General features: G+C 39.8%; 1 protein-coding gene and 1 long non-coding RNA gene across 2 annotated transcripts in view; one reads left to right on the forward strand and one right to left on the reverse strand.

The window, feature by feature from the left end:
• LOC139706016 (uncharacterized) overlaps positions 1-12,779 on the reverse strand; it is a 39,761-nt gene extending 26,982 nt beyond the window's left edge. Inside the window, exon 1 of the long non-coding RNA XR_011707698.1 lies at positions 12,357-12,779. This is a non-coding gene — a long non-coding RNA (uncharacterized lncRNA). The remainder of the gene's footprint in view (positions 1-12,356) is intronic.
• Positions 12,780-13,304: 525 nt separating this feature from the next.
• Positions 13,305-24,417, forward strand: LOC114095949 (UL16-binding protein 1-like). Its single transcript, XM_027939387.2, has 5 exons — positions 13,305-13,453; positions 21,026-21,289; positions 21,514-21,777; positions 22,323-22,445; positions 23,167-24,417. The coding sequence occupies exons 1-5, from the start codon at positions 13,372-13,374 to the stop codon at positions 23,169-23,171; spliced, it is 738 nt and encodes a 245-aa protein (XP_027795188.2). The 5' UTR covers positions 13,305-13,371; the 3' UTR covers positions 23,172-24,417.
• Positions 24,418-26,163: the final 1,746 nt, after the last annotated feature.

Here is a 26,163-nt window from a genome sequence, read left to right on the forward strand (position 1 = left end):
ACGGCGGACCTGCTACCGACTGGCAGAGCAGGCCCAGCGGCCTGCCGGCGTGGTAGGCACATTGCCCCAATTGGCGGAGGGGCAGAGCCGCCGCCCGTGCCTGCGAGGGAGACTTTGCAACTATACAAGACCAATATAAATATATAGGGGGAAAATTCAATAGCACAACAGTTTCACCAAGAAGAAAGGAACGCGAACAGTATGAAGAGACAAGGAAAGAAAGGACCACAAGCATTGCAGGTCAACTCAACTTTAGAAGAGGTAATAGCTGCAGCTGATGGAATGTCAGATAAAGAATTCAGGATATACATGCTTCAGATGATCTGGAGTCTCAAGGAAGACATCAGACAGCAAAATCAGACAATGAAAGATCACTTCAACAATGAATTACATAAACAAATCCAAGAAGCAAAAGATCAACTATACAGGGAAATAGAGGTTATAAAAAACAAACAAACAGAAATCCTAGAAATGCAGGAAGCAATAAGCCAACTTAAAAACTCAATTGAGAATACTACCAGCAGAGTAGAACACTTAGAAGACAGAACATCAGACAATGAAGATAAAGTATATCAACTTGAAAAGAACATAGACAGCTCAGCAAGACTGTTAAGAAACCATGAGCAGAACATCCAAGAAATATGGGATAACATCAAGAGACCAAATTTAAGAGTCATTGGGATACAGGAAGGAACAGAGTTTCAAACCAAAGGAATGAGCAATCTATTCAATGAAATAATTCGAGAAAACTTCCCAGATTTGAAGAATGAGACAGAACCCCAAATCCTAGAAGCCTACAGGACGCCGAATGTGCAAAATCATAAGAGACCCACACCTAGACACATTATAATGAAGATGCCCAACATACAGAACAAGGAGAGAATTTTAAAAGCTACAAGAGAAAGGAAGCAGATCACATTTAGGGGTAAGCCAATCAGGATAACAGCTGATCTTTCAACACAGACTCTGAAAGCTAGAAGATCCTGGAATAACATATTTCAAACACTGAAAGAAAATGGGTTCCAACCAAGAATTGTGTTTCCAGCGAAATTAAGCTTCAGGATGGAAGATGAAATTAAAACCTTCCACGATAAACAAAAGTTAAAAGAATTTGCAGCTAGAAAACCATCTCTTCAAAACATCCTTGGCAAAACATTACAGGAAGAGGAAATGGAAAATAACAATGAAAACCAACAGTGGGAGGTAGGACACTAAAGGGGGGAAAATAATCAAAGTGGAAAACAAACCATGTTTAGTAACATAAATAAACAAATATGGCTGGAAGAACAACCCATATCTCAATAATAACCCTAAATGTTAATGGCTTAAACTCACCAATTAAGAGACACAGGCTAGTAGAATGGATCACAAAACAAGACCCAACAATATGCTGCCTACAGGAGACGCATTTGATAGGAAAAGACATACATAGGCTGAAGGTGAAAGGTTGGGAAAAATCATATCACTCATATGGACTTCGGAAACAAGCAGGAGTATCCATACTCATATCAAATAAAATAGATTTTAAGCCAAAGTTAATCAAAAGGGATAAAGAGGGACACTACATACTGCTTAAGGGAACCATACACCAACAAGACATAACAATCATAAATATATATGCCCCAAACAATGGTGCAGCTATGTTCATCAAACAAACTCTTCTCAAGTTCAAGAGTCTAATAGACCACCATACAATAATCATGGGAGACTTCAACACACCTCTCTCACCACTGGACAGATCTTCCAAACAAAAGTTGAATAAGGAAACTATAGAACTCAATAACACAATTAATAACCTAGATTTAATTGACATATATAGAATATACCACCCAACATCAAACAGTTACACTTTTTTCTCAGCAGCACATGGATCCTTCTCAAAAATAGATCATATAGTATGTCACAGGGAAACTCTTAGACAATACAAAGGAGTAGAGATAATACCATGCATCCTATCTGATCATAATGGAATGGAACTGAAAATCAACGATAAAAGAAGGAAGGAAAAAGAATATATCACTTGGAGAATGAACAATAGGTTACTGAATGATCAATGGGTTATAGAAGACATCAAGGAGGAAATTAAAAAATTCTTAGAGATTAATGAAAACACAGACACAACATATCGGAATCTATGGGACACATTGAAAGCAGTTCTAAGAGGAAAATTCATTGCTTGGAGTTCATTCCTTAAAAAAAGAAAAAACCAACAAATAAATGATCTCATACTTCATCTCAAAATCCTAGAAAAAGAAGAGCAAAACAACAGCAAAAGAAGTAGAAGGCAAGAAATAATTAAAATCAGAGCTGAAATCAATGAAATCGAAACAAAAGAAACAATTGAAAAAATTGACAAAACTAAAAGTTGGTTCTTTGAAAAAATAAACAAAATCGACAGACCCTTAGCCATGCTAGCGAAGAGAAGAAGAGAGAGAACTCAAATCACTAACATACGGGATGAAAGAGGCAATATCACAACAGACACTTCAGAAATACAGAAGATAATCAAAAATTATTTTGAATCCTTATACTCTAATAAATTAGAAGATAGTGAAGGCATAGATAAATTTCTTAAGTCATATGATCTGCCCAGATTGAGTCAGGAGGATATAGACAACCTAAACAGACCAATATCAATTGAGGAAATAGAAGAAACCATCAAAAGACTACCAACTAAGAAAAGCCCAGGACCGGATGGGTATACAGCAGAGTTTTACAAAACCTTTAAAGAGGAACTAATACCAATACTTTTCAAGCTACTTCGGGAAATAGAAAAAGAGGGAGAACTTCCAAATTCATTCTACGAGGCCAACATCACCCTGATACCTAAACCAGACAAAGACACTTCAAAGAAAGAAAACTACAGACCAATATCTCTAATGAACCTAGATGCAAAAATCCTCAATAAAATTCTGGCCACTCGGATACAAAGGCACATCAAAAAAATTGTGCACCATGATCAAGTAGGATTCATCCCTGGGATGCAAGGCTGGTTCAATATAAGGAAATCAATAAATGTTATTCACCACATCAATAGACTTAAAAATAAGAACCATATGATCATCTCGATAGATGCGGAAAAAGCATTCGACAAAGTACAGCATCCCTTTATGTTCAAAACTCTAGAAAAACTAGGGATAACAGGAACATACCTCAATATTGTAAAAGCAATCTATGCTAAGCCTCAGGCTAGCATCATTCTGAATGGAGAAAAATTGAAGGCATTCCCTCTAAAATCTGGAACAAGACAGGGATGCCCTCTCTCACCACTTCTGTTCAACACAGTTCTCGAAACACTGGCCAGAGCAATTAGACAGACGAAAGAAATTAAAGGCATCAAAATAGGAAAAGAAGAACTTAAATTATCACTATTTGCAGATGACATGATTCTATACCTAGCAGACCCAAAAGGGTCTACAAAGAAACTATTAGAGCTAATAAATGAATTCAGCAAAGTGGCAGGATATAAAATCAACACGCATAAATCAAAGGCATTCCTGTATATCAGCGACAAATCCTCTGAAATGGAAATGAGGACAACCACTCCATTCACAATATCTTCAAAAAAAATAAAATACTTGGGAATCAACCTAACAAAAGAGGTGAAAGACTTATACAATGAAAACTACAGAACCCTAAAGAGAGAAATAGAAGAAGATCTTAGAAGATGGAAAAATATACCCTGTTCATGGATAGGCAGAACTAACATCATCAAAATGGCGATATTACCAAAAGTTCTCTATAGGTTTAATGCAATGCCAATCAAAATCCCAACGGCATTTCTTGTAGAAATAGAGAAAGCAATCATGAAATTCATATGGAAAAATAAAAGACCCAGAATAGCAAAAACAATGCTAAGCAGGAAATGTGAATCAGGCGGTATAGCGATACCAGACTTCAAACTATATTACAGAGCAATAGTAACAAAAACAGCATGGTACTGGTACCAAAACAGGCGGGTGGACCAATGGTACAGAATAGAGGACACAGAAACCAATCCACAAAACTACAACTATCTTATATTTGATAAAGGGTCTAAAAGCATGCATTGGAGGAAGGATAGCATCTTCAACAAATGGTGCTGGGAAAACTGGAAATCCATATGCAACAAAATGAAACTGAATCCCTTTCTCTCGCCATGCACAAAAGTTAATTCAAAATGGATCAAGGAGCTTGATATCAAATCAGAGACACGCCGTCTGATAGAAGAAAAAGTTGGCTACGATCTACATTTGGTGGGGTCGGGCTCCAAATTCCTCAATAGGACACCCATAGCACAAAAGTTAATAACTAGAATCAACAAATGGGACTTACTCAAACTAAAAAGTTTTTTCTCAGCAAAAGATACAATAAGAGAGGTAAATAGAGAGCCTACATCCTGGGAACAAATCTTTACTCCTCACACTTCAGATAGAGCCCTAATATCCAGAGTATACAAAGAGCTCAAAAAATTAGACAATAAGAGAACAAACAACCCAATCAACAAATGGGCCAAGGACCTGAACAGACACTTCTCAGAGGAGGACATACAGTCAATCAACAAGTACATGAAAAAATGCTCACCATCTCTAGCAGTCAGAGAAATGCAAATCAAAACCACCCTAAGATACCATCTCACTCCAGTTAGATTGGCAGCCATTATGAAGTCAAACAACAACAAGTGCTGGCGAGGATGTGGGGAAAAGGGTACACTTGTACATTGCTGGTGGGACTGCAAATTGGTGCAGCCAATTTGGAAAGCAGTATGGAGATTTCTTGGAAAGCTGGGAATGGAGCCACCATTTGACCCAGCTATTCCCCTTCTCGGTCTATTCCCTAAAGACCTAAAAAGAGCATGCTACAGGGACACTGCTACATCGATGTTCATAGCAGCACAATTCACAATAGCTAGACTGTGGAACCAACCTAGATGCCCTTCAATGGATGAATGGATAAAAAAAATGTGGCATTTATACACAATGGAGTATTACTCTGCATTAAAAAATGACAAAATCATAGAATTTACAGGGAAATGGATGGCATTAGAGCAGATTATGCTAAGTGAAGCTAGCCAATCCCTAAAAAACAAATGTCAAATGTCTTCTTTGATATAAGGAGAGTAGCTAAGAACAGAGTAGGGTCGAAGAGCATGAGAAGAAGATTAAAATTAAACAGGGATGAGAGGTGGGAGGGAAAGGGAGAGAGAAGGGAAAATGCATGGAAATGGAAGGAGACCCTCAGAGGTATACAAAAGTACATACAAGAGGAAGTGAGGGGAAGGGGAAAAATAATACAAGGGGGACAAACGAATGTCAGTAAAGGGGGCAGAGAGAGAAGAGGGGAGGGGAGGGGAGGGGAGGGGAGGGGGGATGGTAGAGGATAGGAAAGACAGCAGAATACAACAGACACTAGTATGGCAAGATGTAAATCAATTGATGTGTAACTGACGTGATTCTGCAATCTGTATATGGGGTAAAAAGGGGAGCTCATAACCCACTTGAATCAAATTGTGAAATATGATATATCAAGAACTATGTAATGTTTTGAACAGCCAACAATAAAAAATTAAAAAAAAAAAAAAATACATATTTTGTAAATTTCCTTTTGTTAAATTCTTATGAAATGTTTTTCTTTTTTTTTTTTTTTTTGGCGGGGTGGGGGTGGTGGTGTGTGGGAATGCAATAGCCAAACCCCTGTTGAGTAGTACAGAATTGTATACTGCTTCTGGGGAGTACTGTGCTGTGTGCTTACTGTGAGCTAAGAGTTGTACCTATGTCTATGGGTTCTGTTTTACTTTGCTGTGTACATACTATATATAAAAGACAAATGAGTCCTAATCTACATCTAGTCTTTCTAGATGTTAAAGAGGTTGCCAGTGTATGACAAAAGTAAAATTAGTAAACCAGTTTTGTGTTAATATTCTTAGGAAGGATTCTCTTCCACGAAATGGAACAATATAGCTCACCGAGTCAGTAAAAGGCCAGAATGCTCATAGTTTGAAGACATTTTCAAATTAGAACCATTATTACATGTGTGCAGTCCTTATTTGAAACATCTAGTCTTGTCTAGATGTTTAGAAGGGTGCTATATATGTTAAATGTATAGGTAGTAAAATACCACTTTGTAAATATATTTTTGCTAAAATTCATATGAAATTGTCTTTTGGGGAATGGAACTATTAAACCACATCTATGAGCAGCATAGTATTGTCTGTACTTGCTCAGTGGTGTGGAGGAGGTGGGAAGGAAGCAATTGCAAAAGGTAATATGTTAGTGCATTCATACTTGGACATTTTCAGACATCAGTTTTCTGTATCTTCTGTGCATTTTGTTTTGCTATGTATATAGTGTATATAATGGACAAATGAGTCCTAATTTTGCAACATCTACTCTCTGGATGTTACAGAGGTTGCCAGTGTATGACCAAGTAGTTAGTAAAATTAGAACGTTTTGTACAGTTTTAGTTGAAATTCATAGAAAAGCTTATCCTCTGTAAATGACTTTTGGATATGAATTTGTTCATCCATCTCTAAGTGTTACATATTCCTGTCCTTGTTCACTGGACTGAAAATAGAAGGAAGTGGGGAGGGAAAGGTTCAAGGATAAAATGATCATATTAGAAGAAAAAATTTTATAAATGCTGTTATATTCAACATGTTTATTTTAGCATATGTTCAAATTATTTATAACCATACTTTTTTTGCTACACGATTCTTGCAGATTCTGTAAGAGATTACAAAGTTCTGCACTTTCATTTTGATTGTATCAGAATTTTGAATTTCCAAGAGTGTTTACATTATGTGTTTCACAACTTTATTGTTTGATGTATGAAGTTTCAAAATTGTTACAAAAAAATTTAAAAATAAAGTTAGCCTACTTTAAAAAAAAGAAGATACCTCAGATTATAACCATTGCTACGTGTCCAATTTTATTTACCAGTGCTGTGTGCATAGCGGACAGGTTTCTTATGTGGAATAGCTAGTCCTTCGGTATATTTAGAAGTGCTTGATATATTTAAAAGTAGAAGTAGTAGAACTGAAACTTTTTGAAAATACTTTTTAAAAACTGATGAGAAATACTGTTTGGATTGTTAAACCACCTCTTAACAGAACACTGTCTATACTTGTTCATTGGATTGAGGGAGGCAGGAGGGAAGAAGTTACAGAAAGTGTTTTCTTAGAATGCTAGAAAATTTCAACTTACCCATTGCCCTGTAACATGCATTTCATTTAACTTTGCTGTACTGTATATATATTGTATATACATTAAACAAAGGAGTCTTAATTTTATAATATCTAGTCTTTGGATATTAAATGAGGTTGCCAATGTATGAGAAAAATAGAGTTAGTGAACTCACACATTTTGTACACTTTGTGTTCAAATTCATAGAAAGGCAGTCTTCTGAAAAGGACTTTTAGAAGTGAAATTGAAACACATCATATCATGTGACACTCAGGTGTGACACGTGTGACAGAGGAGAAAGGAGCTGAAGAAATGAAGGATTCTAGGTCAGAATGATCCTACTTAGAAGACACTTTCAGGTATAACCATTGTCGCGTGTGTGTAGCTTATTCAACACTACTATATACATAGTGGACAAACTTAAGTCCTTATTTGAAACATCTAGTCTTTCTAGATGTTTAGAAGTGCACAAAGTATGTTAAAACTAAAGGTAGTAAATAAAACATTTTGTAGATATCTTTTTGTTAAAATTCATGAGGAAATAACCGCCTTTTGGAATGATCAAAACACTTCTCTGAGCAGTGCATAATATATCTGTGCTGGTTCAGGGAGGAAGAAGGAAAAGAAAATATAAAGGGTTTTATATTTTCTGTGAAGCAAAATTAACCATTGCCTCTTTATATTTGCAAGTTTTGTTTCACTATTCTGTGCAAATAGTGTATATAAAGGACAAATGAGTCCTAATTTACATCTAGTCTATCTAGATGTTAAAGAGGTTGCCAGTGTATGACATAAGTAGAGTTAGTAACTAACACATTGAGTACATGTTGTGTTAAATTCATAGGAAAGACTCTTCTTAAAACCACTTAGGAAGTAAATTGTTAAAGTCATCTCTAAGCATTACAGATGCATATATCTGACCCATGGGGTGATAAAACTAGAAGGAGAAGGGTTCTAGGCCAGAATGTTACTGATTGGGAGACACTTTCAAATTCTAGCCTTTAAAAAAGGGGAGGAGTTGTGCTTTCAAGTGTAGTCTTTGTTAAGTAACTGTTGCAATTTATTCAGTGCTACAGTATGTATAGTTGGCAACTTAAGTCCTTGTTGGAAACATCTAGTGTTTCTAGATGTTTAAAAGTGCACAACACATGGTAAAAGTAGAGAGCTAAGTAATGCCCTTTAAGTAGGTTTTGTTACTACATAGGAATGGTTGCCATTTAGAGGAATGGAATTGCTGAACATGATGTCTTGGAGGGTAGGGGGAAGGTTCACTGGGTGGGGGGTGGGGGAAGAAGAAAGTATGCACAGAGAAGCAATCTGTGCCCCTTAGATTAGTTCAGACTGTCTAGCCATTTTATATGTGCATTTTAGTTAATCTTGCTGGGTATTAAAGGATAAGTCCTAATGCCCAAAGTTTGTTAGAAGTAGCAAAATTATCCCTATATAAATATACTTTTGTTAGTTCTTAGGAAGAACTGTCTTCTGGGAATGACCCTTGTTAATCCAACTCTTGGGGCTAGGAAAAGTCCTGAATTTAGTCATTGGAATGGTGAAGGGACAAAAGGAAGGGTGAGGGGAAGTGCTCTTTGTTAGTGTCGCCATATCTGGAAGATCTGTATGTGCATTTTTGGTAAGTTGTGTTTATTTTGCACAAAGTTCATATTTCAACTCACAATATCTAGGCTTTCTAGCTGTCCTGAGGTGACAGTGAATCCTAAAAAGTAGTGCTAGTGAATTAGCCAATTTGTAAATATATTTTTGTTATAATTGATACAAGAGATGCATCTTGGACATAGAATTGCTTTATCTCTGGGCATTGTGTATCAGGACTTGTTCATGAGGCTGGCAGCAGAGGGACACAGGGAAACACACAGGAAAAGATGGGAGCAAGTGCTCAAAGATTTACATTTTGATGTGAGCCATGGGTGTGTGTGCATCTTCTGACTGTACTATAAGAATACTTTAATTCAAAGGGAACATGCATTCTGCTAATATTTGAATAGTAGAAATTTGGTAATAAAACAAGCTGGTTTATTCTGTTGCTGTCTCATTTTAAATTGAGCATCAAGGGAATGAATTATTTTAGTTGTAATTGCCAAAATGTCTATCTAGAGGCCTGTTGCCATTTCTGTCTTCAGTGAATTTTTTGTCCTCAAGAAAGGATAACACATCGAATTAGTGTCGTGTATTCTTGGTTTTCAAAAAAAATACTCATCAAAAAAAGGATATCAAAATACTTGGTTATCAAAAAAAAGTAGCTTTGGGATTTTAAATTTGTGAATACTCATGATGTGTGGAAAAGCATGACACCATGATCTCAATCACACAAAATGGGATATTGCGCATATACAACCTATAGCAACACGTCCAACTAAGCTGCTTCTGACTGGTTGACTTTGTTCTTTGCTTGTGTTTTTATTTTTCCTGTAATGCAGAATTAACTTTTAAAAAATAAAAATTATTTTAAAAACCTGTAAAAATAAATGAAATGCAAAGATCAAGATTTTTCAATTTAATATTTTCTGTTTTTAAAGTTTTTTGCATTGGTACTACCAATAGATATTCTAAATGTAAAATTTAATTTCTTATTTGTTACTTTTAGTCTTTTTGAGAGTTTACAGTGTGTGAGGAACCAGAGCAAAATTTCATTATCTTTAAACCACAATGCTGGCTAATAGGCAAAGATGTAGGAAATACAGTAATCAAAGATTTACAAATTCCCACAACCACCTAGAAATGATTTTAGGAAAAGCATTTTACTATAAGCTCATAGATAGGGACTCTTGAAAAAGAAGAATTAGTACCAGTTACTTTCTTGCCTTTCACCCTTTGGTCACACTTGGTCAGTGAGAGGAGCAAGACAAGTCAATCTACATAATTGAAACTGTCTGCTTGTGCATTGCAGCTCAGATTTTCTGTTTCTTTTTGGGTTTTGTGCTGGGGATCAAACCTGTGCCCTGGCTCTGTTAGTCAGCTTTCCATCTTTCCATCACTGAGACAAAATATTAAGACAATTAATATATTAGGCTCCCAGTTTGGGAGATTTCATTGCACCCCTGTGTAATCCCCTCCAACACCTCACTCCCAACACACACACACACACACACACACACACACACACACACACGTCTTAGAGTTTCCACCAAGTCCCAATACTGCTAAACTAGGGCCAAGTCTTTAACCCAGGGGCTTTGGGGGTTAATTATAGATCCAAACAATAGTACTGGTACATGCTAGGCCAGTGCTGGGCCACTGAGCTTTATTCCCAGTACTCGGGTCAACTGGAAATAGTCTCAATTCTGAAACAAATAAGATTTTGATTACATATGATAATCAAAATTTGTTTTTTAACTTTTCGATGTATGTTTTAATTCATTATGAAAATTTAATTATTTACCAAATGAATATAACATTTATCAGACATAAAGGAAAACGAAGATGAATAACCACTGCATATGATATTGACCTTAAATATATAGAACATTTTTCTCTATAGAAATTTCTCTAGCACAGGTAACTAGGAGTATAATTGAAGATGTAAGGTATGTGCATTTCCCCTTTATTGAAAAAATCTAAATTGTTTTCCAAGGTCCATTAATTAGTGGCATTTGCCTCTGTATTTTATGAGTCTGTGTTGTTCCAGCACAGACTTTGTCAGTACTTAATACTGTCCAGTTTTTGCCAATCTAGTGGGTCTCAATGTTTTCTCCTTGTGGTTTTAATTTGTCTTGCCCAGACTACTAAGATAAATTGTATTTTAATAGAAAAAAAAAGACCCAAAGAAAATTAAGTGACTTGTCAAGATGATATGCATTAGTTTTACCACCTAGATCTTCTGCTACTCATAACAAAAAAATCTACAGTTTACTTCCTGGAATCATGAGCCAGGCACTACACTTACACTACTGCATCCATTATTTTAATTGAGCTGCACAACAATACTTCAAAGTAGACTTGTTCTTCCACCTATTTGAGAAATAGGGAAACAAATATCTGGGAGCAAGGTTCAGGAAACATGGGTACCCACATCACATACAAACATTAATTTGTCATATCTATGAGTGCACTTATGAAGAAGTAGGGGAAGATATTAAACCTCCCCACCTCCAAGAGACCATGACCAGCAGCCAAGTAGACTCAGAAGAGGTGACAAACCCACAGCCTCTGGCTCCCTTCCCAGATGGCCCTGAAAAACAAGTAAGAAGAAGCAGAGCAATAGAGTCCTGGTCACATGAGGACAAAGGAATATTATTTCTAAAGTATTGAAGAAAAGAATTTTATATCTAGTCAAATTCTCACTTAAAATGTGAAGGAGTTGCTATTTGTTTTATATTCAATAATGACAAATTACCCCAAACCTAGCTGCTTAAATCAACCCATTTATTATCTTACAGTCTACAGGTCAGAAATCTGAGTTGGTTCAATGGATGTCTCCACTTTGGATTTCACAAGGTCAAATCAAAATGTTGAACAGCTAAACTCTTACATATATAGTATTCTAATTAAAACAATAACAACAACAGTAGGGAGATTAGTCGAGTAGAGCAAGTGGATCAGGAGGAAGTTCCTGGCTGCCAAACAAAAAGCAGATCCCATATGGAGATGGAATCAGCTTCAGAGTTGGCTGAAAGAGTGTGAGTTGGAGATTGGACTTTCAGAAATAGAAGTCATGACATTTTGACTGAGGGGTGTTGCCTTCCTGTTTTTAAACACTTTCCTGCATCAGTTTCCACTTCTGTCAGTTAGTGCTCTCTGGTGGAATGAAGGTGAAGGAAGAGATTATGCAAGTGCCCTGCACTTAGACAAGCCTATCCCTCACCAGGGCTTTCCTAACTCAGTAGTTACTTTCCCCTTCTTTGATGCCACAGACCTGAGGCCCAGGCCATGAGATGGGGCCCTGTGTCTGAACCTCTGAATGACAGAATAAGAGATCTCAGACCAGGGGCCACTCATCAAGAAGCCAGAGTCCTCTTAGATTAGTTTTCCCTTCTCTGATGCCACAGGCCTGATACCCAGGCCATGAGATGGGGCCCTGTGTGTAGTTCCTGTGTCTGAACCTGTGAATGGCTGTGTAAGAGATCTCAGATCAGGGGCCACTCATCAAGAAGCTGAAGTCTCCTCAGGCTCAGGTGATCAGTTCACTAATTCCCACTCAGGGCTGAAGTGTGTATTTGAAGTTATTTAAATGGGGCTTACCTGGTGGTTGGATGGATGTTCAGATGATTGGATCCTGAGGAGATAACAATGAATGTGACCACAGGAAACTTTAAGACATTCATCCTCATCAAGTGCTTCTGCACTTGCCTGTGTTCCCACCTCCCTGGAGGCTGAAGCAGGAGGCCTGGATGATTTAGCGACCTGCCATCCAAAAGAAAAATTTCCAAAGGAGCAGAAGATGTAGCTCCGTGGAAGAGCACCCCTGGACTCAATCTTCAGTACCTCAAAAGAAAAGGATGAAAGAGGGGCTGGGGTTGTGGTTCAGCTGTGGAGTGCTAGCCCAGCACTTGGAAGGCCCTTGGGTTCGATCCTCAGCACCATATAAAAATAAGTAAGTAAAATAAAGGTATTAGGAAAAAAAAAAAAAAAAAGATTCTTTCTGTCTCATGCAGGCGGTAGAGCTGCTGGGCACTTCCTGTCTGACTGTGGGAGCTTTTCCTAAAGGAGAAGTTGCTTTCACTTTTGCTTTCAGAGAGTTTTTCCCGAAGGTTTTAGGCTCCAGAGGCACAAAATCTACTCAAAACTATCCTTGATGGCAGGCTACCCAACAACTGCCTTCAACCACATTGATTTCAGACGGTCCGAAATTCTTTGGTCTTTTCAGAATGGAAGGGATGAGACCCAAGGTGGGAATGCAGATGGTTAAACATCTGGGCCCAAGAAGTCCCCGGAGGACGCAGGGAAGACGCTGAGGCTGGTGTCTCCAACTTGATCCTTTGCTTTGGGTCCACCTTATCCAGGTAACAGCCTGGGCCTCACAGCGAGTGCGGCAGGGAGGGCGGAAGCCGGTGGCAAGGGGGAGGGGGGGGACGAGCTGGGGATGCGTCCTGCCCCGCCCCGTCGCAGAGATCCTGGCGGCGTCCAGCACCGGCCGCAGGTGTCTCCGCCCGGGACCGCAGAGGGAAAGGAGGGCGCCGGGCGCGGGAGGGGAGGGGCCTCAGGCTTTAAGTCTTGGCGCCCGGAGGCGGGTCTCCAGGGCCCAGAGCTCCAGGCCATGGAGGGTGCGGTACGCGCGGAGCTCGCTCTCGGCGTCCTCGCTCAGTTCCTGCCCAACTTTCTTTTGGCGTCGCGGGCAGGTGAGTTGCATATCGAACTTCCTCAGTCCCCAGACTTTCCCTGCGGGCTCTGTCCCGCCGGTCCACGTCCCCGCGGCAGGTTCTGGACTCTGCGCCTGTGGTGGGAGCCGCGGGAGCTGGAGGATGCGCGGGAGCGAGGTGACAGGGGAGGAGGAGTGACAGCGCCGGCGTCTCTTCCGCCCTCAGAAGTGGGGGCCGAGCCTCTCTCTCCGTGGGCCCTGGATCCCCCTGGGAAAGAGCCACTGTGAAAGGCTGTGCGTTTTCCCGCTGCGGGTGGCATTTCTGCACTCCAGGGGCTGCATTGTGCGTTTCCAGAGAGGAATTGCCCTGAAGGAGGCCCCTTTGCCCAGCACAGATGTCTCTATCACAGGTCGTCCTGAGTCATAGTGGCAGGTCCAGTCCCTTCCAAGTTCATGTGATAATGTACTTTTTAGAATTTTCTATTCAAGGAAAAGAAGGCGGCGGGGGGTGGGAGACAGGTGTCTCATGAAAATCAAAGGGAGATCAGTAGAGAAGAGGAAAGAGACCAGGGGAGGGAGGAGAGGAGAGAAAGGAAACACTGGGGAATTATATTGGCCAAATTCTGTTGCTGTATTGTGCGTGTACGAAAATGCCACCCGTAATGACAACTATAATGCACCAATAAAAATATGGAATTAATTAAAGTTATAAATATCAAAAAATAATTTTCTTACATTTGAAATATCCTGATTTCAATCACTAGGCAAATAGTTAACAAAAGTATGATAAATCCTTCTACTAGAGAATTATTCAGTTGTTATCAAGAATGTACATCTGAAATGCGTCTGTATTTTTGATAAAGAAAAAGAGCCAAGTGCAAAAAATTTTTTTTCTTTTTTAATTGGTGTATTATAATTACACACAATAGGAACAGGGATGTAGTTCAGTGGTAGGGCTGCATGCACCTGACCTTGTGTTCAAGGAATACCGTAGAAGATGGATAGACAGAATTAATATTGTTAAAATGGCCATTTAATCAAAAGGGATCTACAGATTTGATGCAATCCCCATTGAAATGTGGATGACAACCTTCACAAAACTACAGGGGGGAAAAGCAGTCATAAAATTCATCTGGAAGTATAAAGGAACCAGAATAGCCAAAACAATCAGAAATCTTGAAACTGCTAGAGGAAAACAGAGGGTCAACACTCCAGCACATAGGTGCAGGCACCAACTTCCTTCAGAAGACACCCAATGTACAGGAAATAAGACCAAGAATGAATAAGTGTGATGCCATCAATAAAAGCTTCTGCACAACAAGGACAACAACTAAGAACATGAAGAGAGAGCCGACGTGATGGGAGCAAACCTTTGCCAGCTGTTCCTCTGACGAGACTATTATCCAGAATATATAAAGAAGTCAGAAGAAATTATCACCAAAAATAAGTAAATAAATAACCCAATCAACAAATGGGCCAAAGAACAGACATTTCTCAAAGGAAACACAAATGGCCAACAAATATATGAAAAATGTTTAACATTGTTAGCAATCAAGAAAGTGCAAAATAAAAGTGCTTGAGACTTTATCTCACCTCAGTTAGAATAATAATCACCAAAATTACAAATGTCAGCAATTTCTGATGAGGATGTGGGGGAAGGTACTTTCATCCATTGCTCATGGGACTGCAAATTGGTATAACCACTTTGGAAAGATATATGGCGATTCCTCAAAAGACTAGGAATGGAACTGACCCAGCTATTCCACTACTTGGTATTTATCCAAAAGTGCTGAGAGCCATAGCCAAGTAGGAATGATGCATGGCAATTTCCTTATCAGCCTACCCAATGTTGCTTAGAGGGAGGACTCTCCATTGTGGAAATGGGCTTGCCTTGGACCCAGTTCATTTGCAGTGACATTGCATGAATGTTTGAGAGTTTTGGTTTGAAAGGTGACCCTGCTCAGGGATTAGGGTGGCTCCGGGTTTAGAGGGATCCAGGTTTAGGGTGGATCCTGCTGGGAATAGGGCATATCCTGATGCCTCAGGTGCCCGCTCCTTGAGTTCCTGGGGAGTTCTCGCAGGGTTCTGAGAGTATTTGGTACGCAGAGCCCGGTGGAGGGGGTGTATTTTCCCCAGAACATGCGTGTAGAGTGCCAGTGAGAGTTCGGGAATAAAGAGTTGCTGTTTGAATCTACAATGCTTTTGTGGTGGCTCGGTTATTTTGTGCCCAGCCAGACTGCGGCACAAAAGAACCAAAAACAAGGTACTATGATGCTATGTGCATACCAGTGTTTATAGCAGTGCAATTCATAATAATTAAGTTGTGGAACCAATCTAGGTGCTCATCAACATTGAGTGGATAAAGAAAATGTGCTCTATTTACACAATGGAGTTTAATTGGGGCATAAAGAAGAATGAAATTACATCATTTGCTGCTAAATGGATGGAACTGGAGAACATTATGCTAAGTGAAATAAGACAGACTGAGAAAGTCAAAGGTTGATTATTTTCTGCCTAGAAAATAGCTAAAAAAGAAATAGAATTTAAAAATAAAGGAAGGATCTCATGAAAATAGAGGGAAATAGAAAACAATAGAGTAAAGGAAGGGGCTGGAGAGGGAGGAATGAAGGGAGAGTATTGGTAAGTACTGGGCAACAAAATCTACCAGATTGGACTATGTGTATGTTTGAATATGATGTACATCTCACTACTATGTAAAATTATAATGAATTGCAAATACTTCACAAATATTTGTTTATTTTCTCTTTTTTAATTGCTGCCTTATAATTATACACAGTAGGACTGGGAGCAAGCTGGGTGGTAGAGTGCTTGCCCAGCATTTTCAAAGCCCTGGGTTTGAGCCCCAGCATGGCTAAAAAAATTAAATAAAATTTAAAAATAATAGTGAAATTCATTATGACATATTCATTCAACGTGCATATGTATAACATAATTTGAACAATTTCATTTCCTAGTACCTCTCCTTTCCTTCCTTCCTCCTACCCCTTGATCCTATTTATCTACCCTACTAGTGGTCTCCCTTCTATTTTCATATTTTTCCCCCTTGGCCTCCACATATGAGAAAAAATATATGACCCTTAACTTTCTGAGTCTGGTTTATTTCACTTAACATGATCCTTTCCAGCTTCATCCATTTTTCTGCAAACAATATAATTTTGTTCTTCTTTAGGGCTGAATAAAACTCCATTGTGTGAATATACATTTACTTTACCTATTTGTCGACAGACAACTAGGCTGGGTCTATAACTTGGTTATGGTCAATTGTGCAGCTATAAACATGGCTATACCTTTATCTATATAGTATGCTGACTTCAATTGTTTTGGATAAATATCAAATAGTAGGATAGCTGGATCATATGGTAGTTTCATTCCTAATTTCCCAAATATCTTATTTTTAAAAGTAATTGTACAACTAATCCAATCGATAAGAGGGCAAATAAACTAAACATATTTCTCTAAAGAAGTACAGATGGGCAACAAATACATGAAAAACTACACTAAAATTTAATCTCCAACTACAATGGCAAGTATCAAGGCTACAAATTACAATTAAAGCCAGTAAGGATATGCAGGGACAGGAGAGGGGGAAACATGCAAAATTTGTAGAAATGTAGGTCAAGTGTTGGGGTGTGGCTCAATGGTAAAGCACTTGCCTAGCATGTGTGAGGCACTGGGTTCGAGTCTCAGCACCACATATAAATTAATGAAATAAAGGTCCATCAACAACTAAAAAAATTTTTAAAAAATAAAAATAAAAAAGAAAGAAATGTAGGTCAATATGGCTGCTTATGTGCTACAAGAACAGAATTGAGTGATTGTAACAAAGACTATAAAGCCTAAAATATATTACAGAAAATTCCAGGGCCCAGGCTGGGAATAACAGGAGAGGATAGAGTTGACCCACGTGCGTCCTTCAAGGTTTTAGGTTGGCACAAATCTCCATATTTTCTCTAGGATGAGATCTTACTTTAAAAGCAGTGTCTGGGGAATGGGGGAGACAGTGTCAGAAGATTGTACTTGGCTTTCCCTACTAGGGTAGCTCCAATGCCAGCCAGTGACTCACTAAGCCCATGATTGTTCATTTCTATTACAAATTCAGGGAATTTGAAATGACTCCTATTTCAGCAGGAAGTAGGATAGGTCAATTCATTCCTGGCCCCATATGTACCTTTATCAATACCACGGGGCCCTGGTGATGCTTCAGATGCCTGGATATGAGGTCAGCGCACACCATCTCCAGGATGAATGTCTGCATGTTTTCTCTTTCTCTGTGCACAGAGACCCACATGAATAAGGGATGGCTCTGTGGAATAATCTGAAAGGGGACACTGAACTGACTCTGGGATTGAAGGGTCTCTCCTGATAGGATCCTGGTCTCTCCTCCTAGGAATAAGGTCAGGCTCTGAGACATGACCGAGGTCTGGAAACTGAGCAAACAACCAGACTTTTGGTGGGTGTCAGCTTTCAGCCTTCTAAACATCCATCCTTGGATTTTGCTTTACTTCTTGAAATCAGGCAGAATCTGAGTTGCCTGCCCAACCCCAGGCTTAGCTCCCTGAGGATCAGGCCCCTTTCTGACTGTATGCATCATGGCACACATTTTCCTTCTACCTTTTCATGGCCTCTATTTGGGGTCTATCAGTATTTTTCTTCCCCTTTACTTTTAGAATCCCAGTTCTGAACTGTAACTTCCACCATAGACCCCAGCCTTTAGCAATCATCATCAGTGACCTTCTAGACAGTGCTGGTGCCCTTGTGAGCAGACTTGTTTTATGTTATTAACTGATACATAAAAAACATCACAATTACACATATTAAGGGGTGCCATGTTAAGTTTTGATATATGTGTACATTATATACTGTTCAAAGCAGTTTGAACATATATCTCTGCAAATTTCAAAATCCTTTCTTTTTTATTTTTATTGGAGCATTATAGTTATTCATGGTAGCTGGATCATCCCAACACAACCACACATGCATGGAATCTGACCCACTCCATTCCAGTACCTGTTCTTCTTCCCCTTCCATTGAACTTCCCCTCACTCATTATTTAGCCATCCTTGATTGAAGCTGTCCACACACACATAAAGGGGAAGTTCTCTATGGTATATTTACATATGCACATAACATCATTTTGTTAAATTCATTCTGCATTTCCTACCTTGTCTGTCCTTCCCCCTCCCTATCTCCTTCTACTCCACTGATCTTCCCTGTATCGTTATGATATCTGATTGTCCCAAACACCTTCTTTCCCTTATTTCTCTGTAGCTTCCAAATATAATGGAAAACAAATATTTGACCCTTGAGTCTGGCTTATTTCACTTAGCAGGATGTTTTCCACTTTCATGCATTTACTGGAAAATACTATGATTTCGTTATTCTTTATGGCTGGGTAAAACTTCATTGTGTCTATATACCACATTTTCTTGATTCATTCATCTCTTGATGGGTATCTGGACTGATTTCATAATTTGGCTATTGTAAATTGTGCTGCTATAAACATTAAAGTGGTTGTGTCACTACAGTATGCTGATTTTAGTTCTTTTAAATAAAGATGAAGGAGTGGGATAGCTGAGTTGTATGGAGGTTCTATTTCTAGTTTTTGGAGGAATCTCTGTACTGCTCTTTGGAGAGGTTGTACTAATCTGCAGTCCCAACAACAATGTGTGAGTGTACCTTTCTCTCCACATCCTCACTAGTATTTGTTATTATTATCTGTATTTTTGATAATTGTCCTTCTGAATGGAATGAGATGAAATCTTGGTGTAATTTTGCATTTCTCCAATGTAATTCTCTGATACTAGAAATATTGAACATTTTATTCAAATATTTTTTGTCATTTATGTTTCTTTTTGTGAGAAATATCTGTTTAGTTCTTTTGCCCATTTACAGATTGAGTTATTTGAGTTTGGGGTGATAAGTTTTTTGAGATGTTTATATATTCTGGATGTTAATCTTCTGTCAAAGGAACTGTGGCAAAGAATTTCTTTCATTGTGCAGACTTTTTGTTTATGCTCCTGTGTCCCTTGCTGTGTAGATGCTTTTTAATTGATGGCATCCTACTTAGATTAATTTCTCTGTGTGTTGTCAGGTTTTGATATCATGGCAATACTGATCTTATCAAATGTAGTTAGAATAATTTCTTTGTCTTCTATTTTTGGGAATAAATTAAGGAAAACTAGAAACTGTTCTTCTTTAAATATTTGGCAGAACTTAGCAATAAAGCTCTCTTGTATTGGGATTTTCTTTGCTGGAAGGCTATTACTACTGATTCATTCTTGTTATGTCTTATTGGTCTGCTCAGTTTTGTTTTTTTTTTTTATTTCTTCATGATTCAACTTGGGTAAGGTATATATGTGTAAGTGATCTGGAATTTGTTTATTTATTCTAGGTTCCAAATTTTTGCAAATAATAACAAACATGAATATCTTTGTTCCTAATAATCTCAAATGACCCTTTGTATTTCTATGGAGTCAATGTCTCCCTTTTCTTGTCTGAATTTGAGTCTTCTCTCTCCTTTGCCTACTTAGTCCAGATAAGGGTTTATCACTTCTGTTTAGTTCTTGGAAGAAGCAGCTCCTTATTTCATTAATTGTTTGTGCTGACTTTTCATGTCTAATTCATTTATTTGTGCTCTGCTCTGATCTTATTATTTCTTCCTTTCTACTAATTTTGGTTCTGGATTAGCGTACCAGATATTTTCTTTTTTATTGGGTACCAGGGATTGAATTCAGGGGCACTCGACCACTGAGCCACATACCCAGCTCTATTTTGAATTTTATTTAGAGACAGGGACTCACTGAGTTGCTTAGTTCCTCACAGTTACTGAGGCTGGCTTTAATCTTGCAATTCTCCTGACTTAGCCTCCTAAGCCACTGGGATTATGGGTGTGCACCACCATGTCTGGCTCAGGTACCAGACACTTTCAAATACACTTGATAAACAAGAATCTGCCAGGCTTTCTTATAAAGCACAGTGGACTAGGCATTTTTCTGGCTATTATATGACATGCAACATGGCATGTACCCTTTTGTGATCCTCAAAGTGTGTACTTTTGTTTTCTTCCTCTACTACTTTTCTTTGAACTTACAGATTTCCCATTTTACTCAGGGTAGGATATCACTTTCCAACCTAAAAGAACGCAATTCCCTGAGGCACTAGTGCCATCTCCTAACACTCAAGATAAAAGCTATGAACCATAATTATGAACTCTCCGACATTCAGCTGTGATCCCATCCTCACTGCCCCACCATGACCCAGCATGCGCACTCCCTTCTCCTGCTTCTGATCATCCTCTGCCAGGCAGGCCTTCCCCTCACAGCAGGCCTGGCACCGCCATTGCAAGGTGATGTGCTGCTGGGTGTAGGCATTGTTCAAAGGGCAGAGGGGAAGTGGGCCATGTCCTGGGACATGAGGTTGCTGTCCCCTCCTCCTCAAAGAAGGGGAACATGCCCACCTGAAACAGGTAGAGCAGAGAGCTTGGGAAGGGTCATTTTGCTCTGCCAGCTCAGCCCTTCAGAGGGATGGGGAGAGGGTGCCTAAAGGATCCTTTCTCACCAGCCCAACCCTTATTCGCCCTTTTCCCTTACAGGCACTCACTCTCTCTGCTATGACTTCACCATCAATCCTAAGGCAGCAACTGGACAGCAATGGTGTACAGTCCAAGCCCAGGTGGACCAGAAGAATTTTCTCTCCTATGACTGTGGCCTGGACAAGGTCAAATCCTTGAGTGCCCTGGGAGAGAAAGTGAGCGCCACAATCACCTGGGAAGAGCAAAACACCATGCTGAGAGAAATGGGGGATATGCTAAAACAGAAACTGGCTGACATTAAAGCAGAAAATGACATGGCCAGGGGTAAGTGAGGATGGTCCAGGGACATGAGAGAGCTGATATTGGGTTGAGGGAAATTGATTGTGTGCATGTTTTTTAAAAAATTAGATGTTGGTCACTCCAGAAAGCCCAGACAGGGCTGGACTGGCAGACAGAACACAGCCAGATTAGGAAACCGGGGAAGGTGGTATTGTGTGGGACAAAAGATTTGTTAAGAAAAGAGGCTGATTTCTCTCTGATGGGGGCAGGTCTGCACACCCTGAAGGGCAGGATGTGTTGTCAGCATAAATCCAACAGCTCCTGGCAGTTTGGCTTCAATGGACGGATGTGGCTCCACTTTGACTCAGACAACAGAAGGTGGAGAGAGATGCATTCTGGGTCCAACTGGATGAAAGAAATGTGGGAAAATGACAAGGAGGTGACAGAATTCTTACACAGGTCCTCAATAGGTGACTGTAGAACCTGGCTTCAGAAGTTCTTGGTGCAATGGAAGCCAGAGCTGGAGCCAACAGGTAACTGGCAGGCGGGGGAGGAAGTGGGAGCTGCCTTCACATGAGATGCTGCTGCGTGTGTGTGTGTGTGTGTGTGTGTGTGTGTGTGTGTGAGAGAGAGAGAGAGAGAGAGAGAGACCTAGGTTAACAATCAAAGGTATAGTCTTCCCATCTTTTTCCTTCTCACCTCCTAATGACTCTTCCTCAATGCACATGCTTTGGTCTGGCATTTGCTCATCTCTTTTTGGAAATTCTTATCAATCACTTCACATGACAGTTCCTGAGACCCTTCTCCACCATCATTCTCATGGGTCACCTCATATTCTGCCACCAGGAAGGATGAGTTGTATGTCACCCAGGCTTCTCCCTTTATCTATATGAGCTCCTTAAGGACATGGCCCTTCTCCTGTCTCCCTCCTCCTCATGACCTGTCACAATAGCTGCCACATCACAGAGGTCTAGGAACTATGTGCCTGCCTGAGTGACGTGGGGCAGCAGGAGCTGAGCAGGCATCTCCACAGATTTTGCTCTGAACAAGGGCTAACGCTCTTGTGTTTCCACTTCAGGACCTTCAAGTGCCATCATAGACAGAGTCTTCCAGGAGTCCGCAGCCAGCACACTTGTTCCCTTGGCCCTGCTCTGGATCCTCACCTGCTTCATCCACCTAGGCCTCCAGATCTTCCTGACAGGTGCTGTGGGCAGAATGGAGAGAGAGACATGGGGCAGCTGTGTGAGCAATGAGGACAGGAAAGTGAACTCCCAAGGTCCCAGTCTGCACTCTGACTGGTCCTTCTCATTCTGAGATGAGACGGAAGAATCAGGCCTCCCTCCTCTCACTGGTAGCAATAGCTTGGCCTTGCTCAGCCCTGAGTTCTGAGAAATTCTCCCTGTCAGGGCAGAGACTAGAGGGGCTGAGCAGCTGCTGGAGTGTGATGCTCCAGCTGACTTAACCAGAGTGGAGGGAGTAGGCAGGGCCAGTCACTTTTAGAGCTCTGCTGCTCCCAGGTAAGGAGAGGCTGAGGGAGAAGAGGGAAGAAAGATGTTATCTGCAGCCAAGGCCCAGGAACCAGGTTCCAGGCTCCTTTCTTTGTTCAGGACTCTCTCCACCCCCAGTTCCTATGGCCCCTCCTATCTGGAGGAGGAGCAGGCTCCCAGTCAGGGAGCAGATCCAGTCATTGCAGCTGCAGTCCTGAGACACCAAGGCCTACAGCAGGGCTGGGGCTGACTCTGGCCTGTGAGAAAGAAGGGAGGAGGGTGGTAGAGGCTGCAGGACCCTTGGGTCATAGAGGAGGGAAACATGACCCAAGGTGAGCATGGCTATGAACTGGGGAGTGACTGATGAGGGGTCATGCAGGAGAACTGAAGTAGGATTTCTTCAGAGAGTTGAAATAACGTGTTTCTTTTCTGAAGGTTAAAGATGCTCCCAAGAAGCTTCTGGAAATGTGATTCAGTGAAATGACAGTCCTTACTGATCTTCTGCCAATCTACTTCCTGCTCTTCCTCCTTAGAGCAAACAAAGACTGAACTGCAAATCCAGAGGCCTCCAGCATGTCAGTCAGACTTAGTCACTCAGCCTAGAGCTCCTCTGCTTTTTCAGATCTAGTGAGGATTTAAAAGGTGTATCTGTATGTCACTTGTAGGTACACCATGAGCCCATACCCTACTTCTACAAGAGGTGGACTGTTCTAATTGCTGCTTTCACTCTCCCATCCATCATAGCAGCCACCCGCATCTTTCCTTTGCCACCCATTCGCCCCTACCACCCCAAGATCTGATAACCCCCATGAAGATCCATTAACTTCAATTTCAACTTTGAGCTCTTTGTTCTGTTTTGTGACAGTCCAATCCTGCACTTTTTCTTAACCATTTCCTGTGCTAACCTCAGTAATCATAGACTGAGCCTCTGACTGCTAGAACAAGAAACCTCAACAAAAAGTTTTAATCTTGGTTGTGTTATCAACTACTTCTCTGTACCTTGAGCTGATGTTTATTATAGTTTGGATCTGGAATGTTCCACAAAGATCCATGTGTTGACTACGGTGCTATTGAGAGGTGAGGAAAACTTTAGGAGTAGAGTTGTTGAGTCGTGTTTTGAAAGGTTCTTTATGTCCCAGGCACCTTCCTGCCTCCCACATCTCCCTCCCCCTTTTCCTCTATTTAAACTGTAAATTATTTTTTTATTGCTACAATAAATTAAACCATCTCTTCTCCAAAGCTCCTGCTGCTGTGATATTCTGCCTTACCTCAGAGCCAAAAGCAATATAGTCAACCAAACTTGGACTAAAACTTCTGAAACACTGAGCCAGAAATCAATTTTTCTTCCTTTAGTTTACTGTCTTCAAATGTTTTTCCACAGTTCGTGCTGGGGATGTGGCTCAAGCGGTAGTGCGCTTGCCTGGCATGCGTGCGGCCCGGGTTCGATCCTCAGCACCACACACAAACAAAGATGTTGTGACCACTGAAAACTAAAAAATAAATGTTAAGATTCTCTCTCTCTCTCTCTCTTTAAAAAAATGTTTTTCCACAGTGATGAAAAGACAATACAACATTGATGGTGCAATGTTCTCTGTAAAATACAATGACAGACATCATTTATAACTTCAGGAATTCTTTGTATGTTTTGTTTTAGTTAAATAAACATATTATGTCAACAAATTTAAATGAGTTTGGAATTCTTATACAATCAAGGTGGTGGTTGATTTTATGTGTCAACCCACTGCCTGAAGTCTACCCTGATAGCTAGTAAAACATTGTTTCTGGGCTGGGTGCAGTGGTGTATGCCTGTAATTTCACCTGCTCAGGAGGCTGGGACTGGAGGATCACAAGTTCAAAGCCAGCCTCAGCAATGGTGAGACAATTAGCAACTCAGTGAGACCCTCTCTAAATAAAACACAAAATAGGGCTGGGGATGTGGCTCAGGGGTTGAGCACCCCTGAATTCAATCCCCAGTACAAAAAAAAAAAAAAAACCCATAACAACATTTCAAGGTCTTTCTCTGAGGGTGTTTCTTGCAAAGATTTACTTTTAAATCAGTAAGTAGGCTCTGCAAAGAAGTTTTTATCCCTTGTGTGAGTAGGCATCATCCAATCTTTTCAGGGCCCCAACAAAACAAAAGGTTAGAAGAAGGACAAATTCCTCTGTTTGATCTGAGGTGTCCATCTTCCCTGGTCTGGGATATGACAGGCCATCATTGTTTCTCGGGCTCAATGACAGTCTGGCCTTAAACCAACAACTCTCAGCCCCAGGTCCTTAGTTCAAACTGAATTATACCTTTGATTTCCTGATTCTCCAGCCTCAGACAAACACTGGACTCTCTTGGCTCCATAACCAATAAGCCAATTTTTACAATAAGTCTCTTGGTTCTTTTTCCCTGGAGAACCCTGAACAATAAAAATTAATGGAGAGTGACTGATATTTTGTGCTTCCTTCATATTGTAGAGTAACTAAAACCCGTGATTTTGCCAAATTTGTTTTTGTAAGTAGAGTTTAAGGATTACTCTTAAACTAACAGGTAGTCTAGATGGCAATCTCAAACATTTTGCTGGCTCAAAACAAATCATCTTGTGCTTAAGGAATAAAATATTTTTTCTGTTTTTTCCCCAGTGCTCTTCACCCTTGGTAGTGTTTTTTTTTTTTTTTTCTTGTTGTTGCTGTTATTCCTCAACCTGACCTCACCTTTAATTAGAAGTAAGTTGTATGCATGTGGGTATGGGTGTGCATAGTGGAGAGAAAGTTTAAAACAATTCTATTTATTTTATTTTCCCCCCAGTATAAATAATAAAAAAAACCCTTACATTCAAACAAAAATAAGAAATACATTGCACTGCAGAACACTCTTTACTTGAAATGTTGTTTTATTTATTCAAGGATAGGATTAATATCCAAAGTATAAGAAGAATTTCTACCAAAGTTACTTCTTCTGACATATGGGCATATGCTATGAGCAATTCACAGCATATAATCCTGCCCCAAGATTCTACAATCTGAAATAACCAGGAGCACAGATTAAAAGCACAATGGGCAATTATTATAACCATCAAATTGACAACCACTTAAATATACCTGTACCAAGTGGTGAATAGGAAAAGGATTAACATAGCTATCATATTTGTTGGTCAGAGCACAAATTGAATTAATCTTTTGATATGTAACTTGATAATAACCTGTACAGTTAACAATGTGCTCATGCAACTTCACAACAATCCTGGCATTATTTCTGGGCTTTTGAATGTGTTCATATAGCATTTAGATATATAGTTGCTTATTGTAGTGTGGTATTGTAGCCAGAAAGAGTTCTGGTTATTTCATTTTTCCTAGGTTGTGGTTACCAAGGTAATAGGCCTTATGTCTCCATTACATAATGTTGGGACTAACATTAAAAGTATAATTTTGCATTTGTGTTCCAAG

This window comes from Marmota flaviventris, chromosome 6 (assembly GCF_047511675.1).
Source record: "Marmota flaviventris isolate mMarFla1 chromosome 6, mMarFla1.hap1, whole genome shotgun sequence".
Classification (NCBI taxonomy): domain Eukaryota; kingdom Metazoa; phylum Chordata; class Mammalia; order Rodentia; family Sciuridae; genus Marmota; species Marmota flaviventris.

What these genes read in the sequence shown, in the direction of transcription:
- LOC114095949 (XM_027939387.2), top strand. Translation starts at nt 13,372, where the DNA reads ATGGAGGGTGCGGTACGCGCGGAGCTCGCTCTCGGCGTCCTCGCTCAG. An exon ending in AGAAAATGACATGGCCAGGG is followed by an intron (nt 21,290 to 21,513) that starts GTAAGTGAGGAT and finishes TGATGGGGGCAG; the next exon opens with GTCTGCACACCCTGAAGGGC. An exon ending in GCCAGAGCTGGAGCCAACAG is followed by an intron (nt 21,778 to 22,322) that starts GTAACTGGCAGG and finishes TTTCCACTTCAG; the next exon opens with GACCTTCAAGTGCCATCATA.